The sequence below is a fragment of the Embiotoca jacksoni genome, unplaced genomic scaffold (assembly GCF_022577435.1).
Source record: "Embiotoca jacksoni isolate LCO1_2020_lvr unplaced genomic scaffold, fEmbJac1.0.p SCAF_1, whole genome shotgun sequence".
In the NCBI taxonomy this organism is placed as follows: domain Eukaryota; kingdom Metazoa; phylum Chordata; class Actinopteri; family Embiotocidae; genus Embiotoca; species Embiotoca jacksoni.
The window spans coordinates 24,819,328-24,838,770 of record NW_027185229.1 but is presented as its reverse complement, the minus strand read 5'-3'; the positions used below and the strand labels follow the sequence as shown (position 1 = coordinate 24,838,770).

The window sequence follows — 19,443 nt, the reverse complement described above, 5'->3', positions numbered from 1 at the left end:
TTGTGTTTTTATTATTATTATTTTTTTTTTTTGGGGGGGGGGGGGGGGGGTGTCCTCCCCAGGAAATCGTTCTCCAAATGTTCTCGACTCCAATCTGCTTTTATTTTTTATTGTCACCAAACGCACCTTTAAGACCTTCGAGTTTCCTCAGCAATGGAGCCGTGATCACTCTTACCCTACTTTTGGTTGGAGTGAAGTCACTGCGGTTATGTCACCTCCTGTTTTATTTACAGCATCGGTGTCAAAGTCAGTGGTGTGAGCGAGAGGATTAAGTTGATGTCTCCCGCCTGCCAGTGGCACAGAGACGGGCGTCTTTTTTTTCTGTTGTGGCTTCAGCTTCTGGGTTTGATGTCTCGCCCTGATTTTCTGTGTTTCTGACATCCGTAAAGGGGCCCAGCGAGGAGCTGGTAGTGTAGCAGGTGGCGGCGTGAAGCCCTGTGCTGCTCGCTCAGATTTGGGATGGTTTAGAAGTTGTCTGCGAGTAAAGATGAGTCAACCGAACGCAGCGCAGAATATAATGGTTCCTTTATCGGTTGTGCCGGCGTCCTCCTTTGACTCTCAAAGCTTTGGAAATGACTTTTAAATTTGCCTAACCTACTTTCTGCTGCCGACCATTTTTGTACGGAGCTGTGCCCTCTCCATTTACTTTTTGGACGCCTTCTTTAAAGGAGAGATATACATAAGATCGAGTCGAATAATGGTAAAATAATTCTCTTTTAAAGATGTCACGCCATTTGGCCATAATTTGATGATTTAACTTTTTGGTGACTTTAGCACTGAAGCGATCGGCCTCTTTATTGTAGAATTTCTGACCCTTCATGATAAAGTTGTGGCTATTGCAGGTGCACTTGTCTCCCTATTCAATGTAACATTGATTGATACATTTGTTTTTACTACTACCTAATAAAGAAAGAGACATTTGTAATGACTTCCAATGATAATAAGCACATCATCGTTTTTTTTACTTTCTGAATTTAAAAAGCCTTTGGCTTAAAATGACAAAAACTCTACAGTAGCTGTGCAAAACATATGAAATATAGAGAACAAACGCTACATCCTCTGCAAAAATAACTTATTAAAATTTTAATATTAACGTAATTAAATTCAGTTTTATTTATATACCACCAAATCCCAACCTAAATCATCTCAGGGCACTTTACATGGCACAGGCCTTAAAGTATGTATAATGAATAATAAATAATTAATATTAATTATGAATTCAACACGTACTGTGTGTACAAAAACAACGTTCAGACTCTTACAAGTGTAAATGTGAACAAAACTCATGTAATTAACATACTGTGTGATAATACTGATGCAGGGAAGTGCAGTGGTTGGTAGCCTCATGTCATGACTGGACCACATTTCCCATAAACCCCATCACTTTCAATTTTGCCTTTTTTTGTTTTGTTTTTGTTATGAGTCAATCAGCCTGCTGTTCTGATGATGACAGGCAGGGGTTGAAGAGCCTTGCAGAGTTACTTTTATTGATTTAAAAAAGAAAAAAAAACAACAGTTACTTACTTTATGCTGTATTGCCTTCAGCAGAGTTTCTATTGAGAACTTTTGTTTTGGAGAAATTGCCGGAGTTTGCAAGCTCCTGCAAATAGTGCAGAAATGAGTTGACTTGGCGTTAATCATTGCGATTGCAAGATCGTGATATTCTGGAGGGACTGATTAACAATGTGGGTCGAGGAGGTGTTGTTTCGACTGGGTGGTAATTTTGCTGTGTGTGTTTTGTGGCGCTGTATAATTGTATTGGATTTTAGGTCTTCTGTATAATAAAGTAGGATTTATTCTCGCATTAAATAACCATCTGCAGTAGGTGGGGAGTCAACAGGAAGAAGTAAGTTCAGCCAACGTCAAATTAGTGAAAATATACAACAAATAAACGCGAATTTGTCCGGGGACCTTGTAACTTAAAAAGTCCTCTTGATGGTTCTTTGGACTTCGTTTTCTTTCTTTTCTTTTTTCTTTTTTTACCATGCAATTGATTCATGTCTACATGAAACCCGACCCTCAGAGTGTCGCCGCTAGTCCCGACTTCTCGCTCTCCCTCGGCCTCAGAGGTCATGAGTGTGAGAGCATGTTCCTTCTGTGTCTGGCCTGGGCGCCTGATGTATGGGAATTCCCACTTGGAGGATGTTGTGCTCTGTGTGTTTATGGAGTCCTGAAATGCGCCGGGGTTGAGAGACGCGTGTTCGTGTGTGTGCCTGCCTGCCTGCCTGCCTGCTGCCCCGCGTGGGGAACGGGACAGTTTGTTTCTATTCCTGGTTGCCAGAGAAACGCCCAGCGCATGGGTCTGCTGCTGCACTTGCCAGACAATAGCACTGCTGCTTAGCATTCTGAGTGAGAGGCCAAGGTGGCGCTTCTCACCATCTGCCAACAAAAGCCCAGGTCACCCAGCCCGCCTCAGCCCTCCCTCATTTCCTTCCATCCCCCCACAGCTCACCTCACCCCGCTGCTGGCCCAGCTGAGAAAAACGGAGGGGCTTCTCCCTCTTTTCCCGGGGCACTCCCCTCTACTCAGATCAAAGTACTATACCATGAAAGTGAAAGCTCTCTTTTGGAGAGGCTTCCCACAACTTTTCAAGTCTTTTTAAAGTTCGTCATTAATATGGTTTGTTTCCTTGACTTGGACAAACGAATGGCAACATTTTCCAGTAAAGATCAGTGATGTTTAAGGCAACCAGTGAGCAGCGCACGCAGCCGCGCTCACTGTTAGTTATGCGGACATGGCTACGTAATGCATGTACTCAGCTGGTAGGTCACACGGTACCGTAGTCCTGTATTTCAGGACAGGTGTGTGCTGCCTGCATGCGAAGATATTCTCATGAGCATACTCACTGTGGGATGTTATAAATAAACTGCTGAGTTGTTACGAGCCAGCATGCAGGACTGTTCTTTCCAGAGAGGGAGTGGCCTGTTGAAGAACACATCCTGCACACTGTCAGTTCTCTCCTAGTGTGCTTATCTGAAGTTTGCACACGTGACTGTGGACATTTCTTCTGCATCTACTCGACCAAAGGCATTTTAAATGCATCCTGTAATTAGTGAAAAAGACTCTTGTTTTTACTGTGAACTGGGTTTGAAGAGTCATCCCGCCCACACAATAATACTGGAAGGTCAGTGATGAAGTTGAGAATGTTCACATCCACTTGTCTGCAAGTATTCCTGCAACCTTTGACAGTACAACATCAATGTTAGTGTCAGCGCAAGAATTTATTTGTACAAATCCAGCATCGCGTGTACTGTATACTAAACCCAACCATTCGGTTCGTTTGTGTACAGCCGAGAAGGGTTTTTAAATGCAGTAGTTCTGGGAAAGTTGCTACTGCAAAGAGCTAGTTGTCCTGGTGGTGTTGAGCACATGTCCTCGTCGGTGCCGATCAGTTATTCGTACTCTGTCGTCACACATATTAGAAGCCTTTTCGTGCAAAACAGAATGAGCACTCGGGTAGGGTCATCCTGGCAAGTGTTTTTATTTTAATTTTTTTTTGTCAGCTGGCTCAGTGTTCATTCTTGTAGTACTGCAGTGCTGCTGTTTTAAACATAAAGCAGTAACGTAGTGAAGAAGTATTCCTGGCTGCTGTCTGACTACTGGCGTTTTTTTTTTTGTTTTTTTTTATGCTACATAGTCACCCAGCAAATTCTTCATTTATTGGTCATTTTTCTGTAAGTTGGCTCATACAAAAATGTATCGGCAACAATACTCATTGAGTTGTGTGTGAAGTTTCACAGAAAATAGCCGTCACTACAAATAAGGCCGAGGCTTTGTCCATTGTGGTTACTTAGTAACTGGTCTCGCAGAGCCGGACCTATCTGCGCCGCGCTGTGCCAGCACTGGCAAATGATCCGGCAGAACCCATTTATCATTCTGCTAGAGGGGAACAAACACTCCGGCTTGATTGTACGTCTTTAAACCAATCACAGTCGCTTCAGGCGACACCAAACCCAGAAAGCAGCAATGGTACAAAAGAGTGTACGAGCTTGTTTTGGTTGAACATCGTGGAGGTTGTCACTGTTGTTCTCTGTTACGACGGGGATTGTGAACACGGCAGATATTAGAAGTGGAAGAGAATCCAGCCTTAAATAGTTCGGCCGATGTTCGGCAGCCTCGTAGTCACGGTCTACATCCGGTGAGTCAGAATGCTTAGTGTCAGTAAGGGCTGTCGTTTTTGCGTTTATTTAAAAAAAAATGTTTTAATGCACCTTGCCTACATTTCAGAGGTACACAGCAGACTGGGGAGTTTTGCCCTCCAGCGAATATAAAGTTTAGACAAACTGCTGAAAAATTCTAATTTTTATGGTAAAAGAGTACAACATCTTTGTCTCTGAATTGTTGTTTGGAATTTCACTAACGGACTCGCCCTGTGCAGATTTGATTCTCCATCTCTTCATCGTGATTAAGTGTTTTTAGTTACAGAAATCCACAGTACGTAGTAACTTGAACAGGAATTTATCTAAGTCTCGAACACAGCATATAGCGGGAGTATTAATTATGTTTGTTTTACATTTTCCTGCATGAGCCTCCGTAGAAGTGCAGCTCGTCGGCCCCTTAATTTCTAAGTAGCATCCAGGTTTTAGGCATCCAGAGCTATTGTTGCTTAAGATTTGGTTTGTTAGCGTTGAATGCACCAACCAACCACCTATTGTTCATGCTGTAGTGAAAGAGCAGTCTCAGCAACAGCAGGCAGGCAGTGAGAGCTGTTTGAGCTTTGATTTTATCCAACACTGTGTGTGTGTGTGTGTGTGTGTGTGTATGTGTGTGTGTGTGTGTGTGTGTGTATATATGCGTATGCGTGTGTGTGCGAGAGAGAGAGAGAGAGAGAGAGAGAGAGTGAGAGTGAGAGTGGCCACTGAGCCAGCAGGGAGAAGGAGGGTTTGTATCTGCACCATCTGGGCCGTTGCCACTCTCTTCCTGTTCCTCCACTTTGAGCCTTCCTCGCTGAGATATCCAGGTAGGCTGCATCGTTCAAACGAGACGCAGCGGGTTCCTTTCAAGTTATCTGACGTAACATGCCGTGCAAAGAAATTGCATGTATGCTGTCGTATGGCAGTGCACACAGCATTATTTGATTTCTAACATTTGTCAGCGGACCAGCTCAGTCAGTTAAAACGAAGCTTTAACCCTCTCTGGCCTCTTTTTGGTCGGACATTTAATGGGATTTATTCAGAAGTTACGTCGTTAACTTGACACCTTTGATTCATTCATTTATTCAGTACCAACAGATTACACTTTATTGAGCTGTATCATCCTCTTGATCACACACCCTTGCTATTTGTAAGGCCCGTATCGCCTCCTGTCTTCCCCCTTTCTCTTCCCGTCTCTCTCACACTCATCACTTAAGTGGCTTTACAGTAATCTAATGATAAAGCCGGAGCCGCAACAGCTTTTCCCTCCTAAATGAGGCTTACAGGTCACTGTTGGTTCAGGGGACAAGGAGGAGGGGTTGAAGCTACTTTATGATCTCCCCGGTTGAGACTAGTCAACGACGGCCTTGTTTCGGACCTGAATTTGACACAAAACCGACATGCGTTTTTTTTTTTTAATTTTTTTAATGTACACATGAATGCGGCTGTTTGATCAAAGCTTACCGTGTTACAAGAAAACTGTGGTTTCTGTCTTCGAATGTCTTTTCAGTTGGAATATCTGGTATCTTTGAGGCGTAGTTGATTTAGGATTATGTATCTTCAGTCCTTCCTCATCTTCGCTCACCATTGGCGTATTTTTTGAGCCGTTGGTTGTTGCAGGTTAATTTTTCTGCTGCACTGACTCTCATTTTCCAAAGCGGTCACCCTTTTGTAAGTCTTTAAGTTGATATTGTGCTTGCCCTTCTTCCCCAAAGCAGAAAATGAATGGAGATCAAACAAATGACTAATGTCTAATTAGTGCAGTCACCCACTTCCATGGCTGCGCCTGATACGTGCAGTCGAGCCTGACCGCAAAGTGTCTGCATCCATCTGGTTGCCTGGCCGCCCACATGCAGGAGCTTGACATAAATGATGTTTTAACTCGGGACATTTAGCTTCCACAGCGTGATCACCTGGATGTGACACTGTAGAAACATTCAAGCGACCATCAGAGCGCTGAAATCACTGTTTAACACCGACATTCAACCTTGTAACTACACAAGTAACTAACGGTACTTCAAAAAAAGAATCCCTCTTGATGATGTATGCCAGCTAAATGTTGTAAACACTCAGGGCATATGTATATGTCCGAAACCAGCACACTTTATATCCTCCGATAGAAGAGGGGAAAACAAGAAGTGGATCAGTTCTGTGATTGAATCAGTCACGTGCTGTGTTGCCTAAATAGAGTTTGACATGGAGTCGATTTCATGTTTAGTATCAACTTTTAATGACATGTAAGAAGTGTTGTCCATCTAATAATAGTTTGTGGCAAAACAAGATTGCATGACTGCGGGTGGTTTTCTCTGAGTTAACAGAAATCTGCATGCTGGCTTTGAGCCGTTCACATAATTGCTTGATTTAATAATTTGGCCACAGTCGTAACGAAAATCTTTTTTCGGTTGATTTAGCTGTGTCAACTTACCTGACTGTTTTTGCATTTACTTTTCCCGCCCTTGCCAGTGCTGACCACAACCCATGACTTCAGGTAGAACTTTCGCCTGTAGTTCCCCACAGCTGCCTCTGCCAGCCACTGGTCATGTCGAGCAGACAGATCAGGTTGTCTCACGTTTATTATCATTGTGAGGAGACGGAGTCTTTAAGGTGGGGGGGGGGGGGGGGGTTGACAGCTGACAGCGATGGTGTGTTGTTTTTCCAAATTCCCCAGCAATGAAACAGATAACGCTTCCTGCTGTGTTTCTGCATTCTGAATCGCGGCCCTCTTTTTAAATGATTCTTTTCTCTCTGTAGCCCCCCCCCCCCCTCCCTCTCGCCCCTCCCTCTCTTGTATTGTTGAGCAGCGGGGCTGGCGGGGGGCCAGCGGAGATGACGGCCCCTGCAGGCAAGAGCAGAGCAAAGGAAAGAGGGTTTAGGGCGAAGGGAGATGTGGTTTGGGTGAAAGGAAGAAAGCCAGGCGTTCGGTTTCCCTTCAACCATGTGATCAGCAGTATGTGAGCCCGTCTGTCGCAGACAACTGCCCGAGCAGGTTATTAACCGCGGGGCTTCCCTCTTCGATGTGGCCATTACACATTCCCTCTTTTGTCTCCTCTAACATCTGAGTGATGTCTCCCAAGTGAGTCTCATTATTGCATGTTTCAGAAGCCGTAAAGAAAGCTATCCTCTGTTCTGGTTCCTCTTCAAACAGTTCCCTGAGCTTTAATAAAGCCTCTAGTCTTAAAGATATTTACAAGTGTCATGAGGTTTTTTTCTTCAAGCCATTATTATTCTACCGGTAGCACAGGCAGAATAAAGTAGAATTAATATTGAACGTAGTTTGCTGCTCTGGTGCAAAGGCTGATCAGTGGTCTAATCTTCTGCTCTGGCTGTCCCCCTGCCTGATGTAGCCCAGGAATCCAGTTCACATTTTCCCTTTAACTCTTGCAAAATGGTGAAGGTACATAGTGTACTCTCAGAGATGGGGCATTTTGGGCGGGGTGGTGTGGTCGGGGGATCCTCGAAATCAAACTACATAGGCCATTGGTGTTTGACAAAAGCCGAATGCAATAGAATTTTAGCACAGTTGTGTCGGTGTTTGCTAAAAGGGAAACGTTCAAAACATACCAGATCAAATAAAGCGGTTTAATCAGCATTGTTTAGACTCAACCATGTCTCTCTTGCATAGATACCTTAAAACATGACGGGAATCTAAACTGTCGAACTCTTTTCTACCACCCAACTTGTTTTAGTCTCCAGTTGCTTTGAGTTTTCCTGAACGCACCCTTTTCCAGAATCCCACGGGTTCAGCCATCACTGGACGACCGAATCTTCCCCACACAGCCTGGAGTCGCTGCAGTCTACAGCGTGAGTCACTGCACACAGCCCCCCCCCCCTTTTATCAAAAACACTCTCACATGCATGTGCACCTGTACATATGCTGCTGTACCTACACAGGAAGTGCACACTCAAAGAAAATAACACAAATATATATATGGGATTATAGTACATATGTAGCACCTTACACTTGGCTTAAACTAATGCAGGCTCACTCCACACTACCTTTTAAAAGGGTTATAATTTTAGGATTTGTTGAAACTGTTTTAAATATGTCTTGATTGAGTTAATGGTCATTTTAGAGGCAGTTATTCATTTGTTGGCATTGATAGTCATGAAGTCTTACACTTCTTTAATTGACAAAATATTAGAAACTCCCTGCGCAGATGAGCATTTCTAACCATTATAATCAGGCTCTGATGAATGTTTCATGCTGAAATTCAGCAACAATATCATCAACATTTTGATTATACATTTATTCTGACAACATGAATGTGTTTTTGATTACAAACAAGAGAAGGCTGTGATTAATGAACATTTCCCCTATCAGATCTTTGTCTTTATAATATTCCTGTAATTGCTGGTGTTTTTATTCTAAACTGCATTAAGCATCAACATATGAGTTAGGGATCAGATCGACATTTATTCGACCATTTACGGTCTTGTCCTGAGTGGCCAGCCACACCTACTGCATCTCCCCGGCGTCAAAAACAAACCTGACGCGGCATCCTCGCTTCCTCTGAGGCTCGGCTGCTGAGGATGCTGTTTTTACGACTCTGTGATCTAGAGTTAGTTCTACCATGGCAGGCCAGATTGTTGCACATGTTATAAGTGAATGTTTGCTGCAGGAAAAAAAAGATGGTAAGATTTATTTCATTTTCACATCATATTTTATTGATTTTTCTTGCAGGGTAGTGGTCATTTGTGGGAACATATTGGATCCTGTGGATTTTATGATATGATATGTAGCTTTTACAACAGTTTACCTTCAAATTGCCCATATTTTGCCATCACAAAGATGTTTCCAGTACTGATAACATTTCTGAAATGAGGGAGGTACAAATATAAAAGCCTCTATATGCTTGAAAGAAGCTATTCAGCTGAGAGCTTGCTCGTCCACTGTAACATAACAGCACTGAAAACATTAAAGGTTTGATGAGATTTTCGAGCTCAAGTTTGTTTTCGGAGGTCAGGCTGCAGCAGTGATGACACTGGTGGAAACAAACAGTGCTCATGGCAAAGGAACAGTTGCTCTGTATTGTGGATGTGAGGTTTACACAGTCAGTCCTTTTTCTCTCTCTCTCTCTCCCTCCCTCCTTCTCCCTTTCTCCCTCATGTACAGCCTCCATACAGCCGCTTACCTCCCCTCCCCCATCCCATCATGCTGTATGTCCTCGCAATCAGTCGCTCGCCCGAAGCGCAGCAGACTCCTCCCATGGCAACAGCAGCTAGATTAGTTGCCTTATCCCAGGTCATCTGAGGGAAGTGGGCCACACAGAGAAGATGTAGAGGTGTCAAGGGGAGGGATTCTATAGAAGCCGTACAGAACGTAATTGAAGTGTAATCTGGAGATGTTAGTTTTAAATATTAGTGTCAGTGGCTGTCTTAAGGAGATTATAAATATCTAAAGTCAAGGTTTGTGTGAGAGAGAGAGAGACAGAGAGAGAGAGAGAGAGAGAGAGAAAAAGCAGGCGTTGGAGGAAAAAGAAAAAAGGAGAGGTGACTTGCACAGCTTTCCAATCTGCCTCAATATCTGCTTACTGCTTTCTTCCTGCAGTATCCTGTCTGTTTCCCTGGTGTGGCGGGCCTGCTGCAGCAACAAGCAGCACCTGCAGTGATGCCAGCCCATCGCTGCAGCAGCCAGAGCCCATCCTGCCACACCACAGACTCAGGGCTGAATCAAATCTCATCCGTGCCTGATGCTGCTCACTGTGCCGGTGCCCACCTCGAGCCCACCTCGAACCCTCCATCGGCTAAAATCAATGAGGCTTGTTTGGCATGACTCGGCCATATATATGTACCAGGTGCTCTGGATCTATCACAGATGAGTGGGATTGTAATATGATTACACGACCCAGTTTTGCCATATGAGGTCCAGACATCTTTGCACAGCACAGTCTGGCACAGCGGGCTGCAGGAGAGGCCACAGCCGGGTCTTCAGCCAACCGCAGCGGGCTTCAACAGCCATGCACATCACAGGTCTTCACCTCTGCACACATACAGGGGCTAATCCTGCAGCTTGAGCGCTCCATTTAAATTCCTCAGCAGGAGGGGAGACTAATGACCTGTGGAATCCCACCACTGCTGTTTCTATTCTTCATCGGTCTGACATTATATCCCGTTTTGTCTAGATGTCTTAACTCTGCTGCTTCGTGTCACACAGGTACCCAGGCATGCTGGCCCTCCTTACACTGCTCACGACATCACAAAGGGACACCCCAGCTTGGCGGGCACCCCGCCTGGACATGCCCACTCCCCGGCGCTCACTCAGGTATCTTTACCCACAGCTTCCCCGTATCGCTACCCTAAGGGCTGGGAGGCAGGCGCAGGGGTGAGTTTGTCACTGTGACTGCCGTCATCCTCTCTGCATATTGAATATTTGTCTGCTTTCTGTACTGTTTCCTGTGTTATAAGGCCGGGTCGATCAGTTCTTAGTGTAATCACTCAAAGACAAAATTTCACATTAACACAATTTTTTTTTTCTGAATGAATCTTGAAGTCGTAATAAATAATTTTAGACTGATGAGACCCACTGACCAACCAACTGACTCTTTTTTCAAATTGAAAAGCACTTATTTCAAATTTGACATTAATTAAATTAAGAGTTCAAACCTATCTTTAATGTCTTTTCTTACATCAACTTTTCAACATCTTTTATTTTCATGTTTGTCATTTCTTTTTTTCACTATGTTTTTATAACACTTAAGAATATTTTTTTTTTGTCCAATGCCTTTCAAATGTGATTTAAAAGATGATGCTGATGTGGCGAGCCAGACTTCCTCTAGCATGTCATCCCGCAACCGAGGAGCCCTTACAGCAACATTCGGTTTCCTTTTAGTCTTTAATTGTCTGGTGGGAACTGTTAACAGTTTAGAATTTGCCATTTAGAGTTTTAAAAGAAATAAGTCAAATCTTGAAATCAATCCTAAAGTAATTAGACAGCCTGTATAAGCTCATCAAAATTGGAGTAATGTAATTTCTTTGGTTTTTGTTCGGAGTCTTGCTGCTGCCTGTCTCTTAATTGATTTTTGATTTATACCCTTTAAAAGACTGTTAAAGTAATCCAACCGAGAGGAAATAAAAGCCTAAATGATAGTTTGAATGTCATTTAAATGCAGCATTGATCGTATCCTACAGATATTCCTCAAAGCATGACTGGGTGACCTTGTTAATGTGTTTCTCATGAGTGAGGTCAGTGTGAAGGAGCGCAGCCAGCTTCCTGACAGTTAGTTTAACATGAACTGATAAGGGACCAAGAGAGGCCTGGATACTAGAATACAGATGTTCAGGTCCAACAACAAGGATTTCATTTTTATCAGAGTTTAATTTAAGGAGGATTTGCTGACACCCATTTTTTTTTTATATCATCCAGATAGTTAGGTCATATGTCTCAGTTATGTCACCGTGAGGTCATCATGTATGATCATTTGGTCAGCTTAGATTCAGAACATGGAAGTGTGTGTTAACATATTGGAGATCATACTCAGTAGACAAAACATGATTAAATTAACATTTTAAAGTGTTGCTTGGGAATTTTAGACTTGTTCTGTAAAAATTCAATATGTGGAATAATTAATTTGAATTTGGGACTATGTTAAAAGAGGATACAGTTATGTATAAAGTCTGGGATCGCTGCAGGGTTATGGGTGGAAGCACTCTGATGAGGTTGGATTCAGGCAAGATTGATTAATTAATTTGGATTTGAGATGGTTTGGGAGTTAGATAAGGGTAAAACATACAGTTTAAATCTAGCAGGGACTTCCATCTCTGTTTTTATCCACATTAATTCATACACGTGATGGAAATGGGATGAGGCAATGATGAAATTCAGAGAGCCAGAACAGAAATAAATCAGGGCTGAGTATCAGGGGAAGATTCACTTACTCTTGTCAACCTTTGGTTGGAGCATGCTTCACATCCGGTGGTTTCATGCTTGTCATTCAGGGGGAATACACAATATACAGGTAACTCTGCAAAAGGTCAATCCATTAATCACACAGACATAAACACCTTCAGACAGTGATGCTGATGCTGTACACCTGGCATCTGCTACCGCCTGCCTGTTCTCAATTACAAGCATGTTGACTCCGTGACTCAGCATCTCGGGAAAGTATGCGAGTGTGCTTGCGAGGAATCTAGTTTTTCCTCTTTACCGTTATAGCCTAATGGCCCACTGCCTTACCCTAACGCAGCTCTAATCTCTCACAAGCGTTCTATAAATAGTCTCGTCAGCCAGCTCAAACTTAAATTATCATAACCATACCAAGCAGCAGCTTGAAGAAGAGTACGCAGGTCTGCTCAAACCCACCTCTGCTCAGTTCCACTGCACACTAGATGAAGAATAAAGAAGTGCAGGACTTGCAGTCCTTCGGGGTACCAATTATCTTTTCGCAGAACATAAACCCCATTAAACACTTTCGCCCAGCAACATCCGAAGTAAGTTTGTGGTGTGATATTTGGTGTGCTGTCATGGAGTGTTATCGTTTAGGTCCTTCCTGAATGTTTTAATCAAATGACAAGTCGGTGCATAACGAACCCTCTCCTCCTCTGTGTGTTTCCATTTCTTCTTTCGACAGTCTCCATACAACCCCGGGCAAAATGCTGGTTCTGCACCTTTAGTGTATTCTCCCCAGACACAGCCAATGAATGCACAGCCACAGAGTCGCCCGGTGAGTGTCCCTCTGGTCCCAGATTTACAGCACATGTGCCTCCAGGTACCCAAACAGTTTGTGGTTTAGTGTGATTGTATTTGAAACCTGAGTAAGTGATGGAGAGATCTTGTATTTAGACACCACCATATGATCCTCAGTTGTTGACCGATCTTAGTTTGATCGCAGCAGTGATGTACTTTAACGTAGGCTGTGTTTAATGAGGTCCCCATAGAGGCTCCTTATGGGCTTGTTGTGTCGCTGATGGCATATGGGACATGACTCCACACTGGTGGAAACCTATACCATCCATCTCCACTGCCATGTAACCGCTCTGAAAACCTGAGCACACTCCGTAGGCTTCACCGTCGACCTTCAACATTATTATTATTATTAATGACAATCAAAATAGTGGAAAAAGATTATATCCTCAAAAATCTGGCGACAAAGAAAATAATTCAAATGCCAGATCAGTAGCTGTTGGAGGAGGAACTCTGTCAAACTAATTGTCAAACAATCAGCTGATGAGGTATTGTTTACCCGGAGGAGACCAATGTGGGGTCAAAATCCTGGTTCCGTCTTTACGGCGCCTGTCCAGCATAAAAGAAAGGAAACCACATTGTGGATCCAGTGTTTAGCCTGCTTCTTTGTTTATTGAAGCTTTTGTTAAGTTTTAAGGGAAATTTAAGCCATTGTGAAGCTTCTATTTTGTTAGCTTCTTATGGAATCTAAACTCAGAAAATCAAAAGGCAATATTAGACTTTAACAGTTTATTTCATGCAAAGCAATATATTTATTTATATATTTGATTTTTAATTTTTTTTTTTTTTTTTTTTTTTTTTAACAACAATCTATTAAATTGTGTCTAGCTGTGTTGCTGTTAGTTTTTCTATTATGTCTTCATGTTTGTGTGGAATTTTCAAGTAAAATCAAGCTGTCTCATCTCTTTTGTCAGTGTAGCCTTAAGAAAGCCGTTTAGAAATAGCCAACACCTTTAAAACCCTTCATGAAAAATCTCCCACCGTTAGAAGCCTTGTTAAAAAAATATATCCAAATATGGTATTGACTCTGCATTATTTATAAATCTTGCCTGGCTCCTGCCCAGCCTCCACCAGGAGAGCAGGGTTGAACCAGACCTCAGTCACTGTGTATTCACACAATGGTACACTAATGATTTTAATTCCACTACAATGTGCTTCACAGCATTAGATTATGCTCCCCCCCCCCCCCCCCCCCCATTCTCACGACAATATCTACGTTGCCCTGGCTCTTACAACCATTGAAAATTGCAAGTTATTATTTGCAAATACTGTGACGGGACTGGTGCTGCATCATGTGCCACATGTCGTTAAAGCTCTGTTGTACTGTGTTTTTTTTTAAATTGTATTTTCAAGCGTCTGCCTCCATCGCTCATCTTATTCTGTCTCTGTGTCTTTCTTATGCTCTTTCTTCTCCCCGCTTTGCCATCACTGCTTTAATCTCCTTGCTGGACCTCTCCTCCCTCCCCCACCAGTTTGCTACGGGCCCTCGACCAACCCACCATCAGGTAATTTACCCCTGCTGAACGCCCCTCCTCCTCCCTCTCTTGCATCATCATCATCATCATCAAAGCAGTTTGCTGGTCCCTGCTGGCAAAAAAGGCTGTTTGTGGGGCGTCTGCTGTTCCTTTAATAATAATTTTTTTTAAAAAGGCTCCGATTTGAAAGCCGTCATGTATTTTGGAAACAGTTAAGGAGGTTTTTAATTGTCGTGGGATGTTTTTGTGTTCAGTCAGGTGCACAGGCATCCTTGTACTGCTCACGTTTATTTTTATGTTGAGATCTCAGTTCATCCCTAAAATTGGTCTAAATCAGATTTATGTAATGTAATGATTATGATGTGAGGCTTGGCCTCTGAGTGGAACAAGTAACCAATGTTGCACAGGATTATTGTGAGTCCTCCATTCTTTCTCAGAGTACATGATTTTTACATGACAGAACCTCGTCCTTCATTGGATTTAGCTCTGTGCTGCTTCATGTTGTCTCATATTTTAACACGCGCGTGCGCGCGCGCACACACACACACACACACACACACACACACACACACACACACACACACACACACACACACACACAGAGTCTACAGCTCAGTGCAGGCTGACCAATATTGTACATTCTGTGGAACAAAAAAAACAACAAAAAAAGAATTATCCAAATATTCCACTTTTGGACTGTATGTTTGTACAGGCCTTGAGAGCCAATCGTAGTCATCTTAGTCTTGATTGACACATGTAAGTGCCCTCAGATACAGTAGCAATCAAACTGCATTCAATTATTGTATTTGAATTATTTTGTGGTGTTTTCAATTATCCTGTTTCCTGTTAAATGGCTTTTTATTCTTAAGTCTTTATAAGACAGGATATTGAAATAGGATATCAGCGCTTGCTCCTCTAAGGGGCTGAAACTAACCTGACTGTTAATGTGATATTTTTTCACTTAGTTTGAAGGCATCCAAACTGGTGGTGCAGAATATTCTTAGTTTTTTCTTTTTGCGCTAGAAAACAGGAGTTGAAGCGGCGTTGTTTCAGCACTTAAAGCAGCTGAATCTCTCAAACATTTTACAGTAACAACACCCTCATGAGACCAGGATGTCATTTGTTTCCAGTTGTAACATCTAGGTGCAGCAGTTAACTTGATTGTTTTATTGTCGTCCGTGGTCTAGATTTCTGTAACCACAACTACAAGACACACTGCAAGATCGTCACTGTAAGAAGTCGTCTTCAGCTGATACTGATTATTTCACATTACTTATTGACTTGTATAAACAAGAGGCAATCACTCTTTTTCGTGGCTAAAGAAGACAGTCAATAAAGGTTAAGTAGTTGTCAGTTAGGCTCTAGTCAAGGAAAGAGCCAAGAATGATTGTGTGTGGACAGGCCTCGGTGTTTGTGTGCGACACATCACTGTGTATGATTTTGTTTGTGTATTACCTTGTGGACACTAAGAGTCTCAGACATGTCTGGGTGCTGACAGTCAGTCCATGTGGCTTCCTGTTATCTCTGTGTTGGTTGATCCATGCCGTGAGGATTTACGCGGCTGCTCGTATTTCAGATTGATGTGTTATTCCCAACCCCCGGACCCCGAAGACGTGCCCTGTCGAACTTGTTGTCTAACATCTTCACCTTCTGGATGCTTCTGTGTGGACACATTTTAAACAGACTATTAATAGTCTGGTGTCAAAGTGTAACGGGCGTGTTGGCTGGCGTTAGCGTGTACACACAGACGAGTGGATGCTCTAGCTGTCACAAACTGGCGCTGAGATTCTTTGTGCCACCACGGAAGTGGAATCGGAAAGCAGATGAAGCCGAACAGTGGCCTTTTATACCAACGGAGAAAACAGCTATTGTTCCCCTGAAACACACTCGATTCACAGTGAAGGGTGCATAGAGATCCGACAATTCGTTTGGCCAAATTATAACGTCTCTTCAGACAAGGATCATCTTTATTTGCTTTAATTACGACTGGTTTGGAAGCAGAGCCAGTGGAAATTAGTTACCACAAAAACAAACAACTGTAGTCTCCTTCAGAGAACTCGTCAGAGTAAATTAATCTAAATTTAACCCGTGAATGTTTCCTCTGGTGGCCCTAAATATTGGAAGTGTCACACAGTTTAGTCAGCATTTCCACCTGAACGTGTGGCATGCGGGGCATGATGATGACACCGTTTGTGACCGGTATCGTCGGGTTATTCTGGCAGCAGTTTGCTTTGTTTACTCGCACTGTTATATCCGTCTGTGTTCACTGTATGTATCTTTTATGCTGTAAAAAATATCAACCCACACAAACAGACAAAAGGTTTTCGTTGAACACTCATTTATTTTCTTCTAAAAATAATATTTATTGAATTTTCTATTTTCGACAAAAATCAACGCGGGGAGTGAAGTGACACCTATCAGCTCCAAGATATAGACGGGTGTCCGCATGTCACCCTGGCATGCAGCCTTTAGCACTCCTCCCCGCTGCTAAGTCAGCATTGCAGGTGATAGCCAGATCCCACTGGGGCTGGGAAACGCCAGTTTAAAAAAAGCAAGAGGTCGCCTGGCACACCGACGCAACCTGCACAATTTGAGAAAGAACCTATCCCTGGAAGTAAAGTGCGTGTTTGGATGAGATAGACTTTCAGTATGTGCATGTGGATAACTGCAGCTGTGCATGTTATGTCGGGGCGGCACTTGGCCCCAAGTCAAACACTGATATGACACTTCGACTGTAAATTTGTCAAGCTTTTCCTGCCTACTGAATGATGCACCAACCTCCATTCTGTGGTTATTTCCTGTCGTACGTGTTAAGTGACTCAGAATCTGTCACTGTGTCAGGTAGATGGAAATAACTGGGTAGTTTCCTGTTGACTTGTGTGGTTGCTTAAGTCTGTCCAGTGCGGTTTCCCATTGGCTTTTCTCTCTCTCCTGCTTTCAATACCCAAGGGAGGATTCAGGCCCATCCAGGTAACATTTACCTCTCCACAAACCTGCATGATGGCATGATGAGGATCATCCTGAAATGATCCCATCCCTCCTAACTTTTAACCCCTTACACCCCCACATTTTCACTACAGTGTATGCTCCGTAGAGAGGTCTTTTATCATCGTTTTATTATCCCCATGTCCTGTCTTTTATCCTGTAGAGGAACGTTACTGGACTTTTCAGTTCATGATTTTGTAATTTTTTTGCTCCATCCGTTACTCATCTTTAATGAGCTTGCACAATTAAATGATCAGCATGCATAATGAGAGAGAAACAATATCTTCCTTCTGAAGATACATGTTTTTTTTCGTTCCTTTTTATGTCCTTGTGATTCAAAATAAGTGTCCGCTACATGTTGGAAATATGCAATGTTTCATGTTATTGTATAAATGCATCATGGATGTTTAAATGGTTTTGGTGTCGTTGGGGAGTGCACTTGTTTTTTTTAGTGTTGTTGTTTTTTAGTGTTTTTTAAGTTACAAAGCTACTTTTGTTGGCAGTGAAAGTGAAACTTTGTTTTGTCTGTCGACTCATATTTCTCGCTTTGCCAGCAATTTTACAGGGGCTGTCTTGGGTAAGCCGGTAATAAAGCGTTTCCTGGTCATTTCCCAGATATCCACAGGGCTATTTACAATAAAGCCATTGAAGCTGATTTATTATGTTACAGGTGATTTCCCTCCAGGGTATTTTTAGACTGTTTTATAGCATTGTTTATTCTGCTCTCCTCCACTGTAGCATACTGTGACTGCAGTCGGGTATTGCCAGCTTGAGCTCTAGTTGTTTGGAAGTTGGTCACAGCTGTTAGTAGTGGTCTTTCTTCAGGCCTGGCACACAAGAATCCCGGCATTCTTCACAAAGCCCATCCCATATTAAATCTTAAAGTGATTATGGCATGCGCTTCATATTCAGTGTAGCTGCAGTCACTTAGTCTATTTTCGATCTATTCTGCTCTCTGTGAGGCACCAGAAAAGGCCATATTGGTGCCTGATGAGCAGAGTCACACCATGTGTCGCACATACAGTACAGCTGTGAGGTTTTAACCTCCACCACAGAACTAGAATAAAAATGTAAATTATATTAGAAAAGCGAAGAGAAAACTGCCTTTTTATATATCTTTTAATGCACGTTTATCCTTTGCTAGACCAAAAGTAGCCCAACATTTCAAACCAAGATAACGACTTCACAGCAACACAGACACAGTTATTGGACCAGACTCCCTTTGTCATCCTTAAAGAACCACCACCTCCATTATGTGGAGGTGTCTCTTACCTTTACAATAGAAACCTTATGATGGTGCCATTGATTAGACTGGTTACAGTTATGTTTCTTTAACTAAAATCTGAACTCTTTTTGAATGACTTAATCATGCTTTTAAGGCTTCTGGTTAGATGGTTGTGGGATGAAATATTGTAAGTGTAATTTATATGCGTCTAAACGAAGCTGTAAGTGCAGACTGATGCTTCCTTACTTTGCAGAAATCATTTTATGCTGTTCATAATTTTGCTCACCAGCAGAAATATGAAATCTAAACTTCAGAGAGATGTTTAATAAAGTCACTCCCGGAGAATATTATTGGTTGATTATGGAGTGCTGCGGTGTAAAAGTGTGCCTGAGAATCGTTCTGCCTTTCATCCCTCAGAGTGGGTTTACTGTGGTGTTCAGCAGCAATGATGAGAGTTCAGAGAAAGTCGTGGTGGCGGGCCTCTTCTGTTTAAGCTAGGGAGAAATGCGTGGGACAAATAGTGAAGACATCTGATGAACTGCCTTCGCTTGTGCTGTCGATCCAGCATGCCGAGATGAGACCGCGGCCTCTGGGAGAGGATTTAATGTCTTTTCTCGTTTTTCTCGCGTGTTGCCTTCAGTTTTTTCAGAGGCCTCAGATGCAGACTGCGAGGCCCAACATCCAGACGAACACACCCTCCATACGGCCGGGCTCACAGACACCCACAGCGGCGGTCTACCCCACTAATCAACCAATCATGATGACCATGGCACCCATGCCTTTCCCTTCCCCACAGGCTGCACAGTACTACATCCCACAGGTACAACACATTACCATTTTCTACACTTGTTATTCATGTAGTGCATGAATTTTGACCGGGTTGGTTTGTCTCCAACTGACACTGCTGTTCTGCACTTACTGAAAATAACCGTAACATTTGAATGC

At 42.8% G+C, this 19,443-nt stretch overlaps 1 protein-coding gene across 6 annotated transcripts in view; it reads left to right on the top strand.

Annotated features, from left to right (window-relative positions):
• Positions 1-19,443, top strand: part of eif4g3a (eukaryotic translation initiation factor 4 gamma, 3a) — a 50,067-nt gene that overhangs the window by 1,551 nt on the left and 29,073 nt on the right. For 3 of the 6 annotated variants that reach the window (XM_069149585.1, XM_069149575.1, XM_069149551.1), the window contains exons 2-7: positions 7,862-7,934; positions 10,288-10,455; positions 12,701-12,793; positions 14,286-14,318; positions 17,238-17,258; positions 19,139-19,318. In XM_069149585.1, coding sequence (XP_069005686.1) covers positions 7,862-7,934; positions 10,288-10,455; positions 12,701-12,793; positions 14,286-14,318; positions 17,238-17,258; positions 19,139-19,318 — 568 coding nt within the window. The remainder of the gene's footprint in view (positions 1-7,861; positions 7,935-10,287; positions 10,456-12,700; positions 12,794-14,285; positions 14,319-17,237; positions 17,259-19,138; positions 19,319-19,443) is intronic. The other 3 variants (XM_069149567.1, XM_069149560.1, XM_069149593.1) reach the window with 3 other exon arrangements.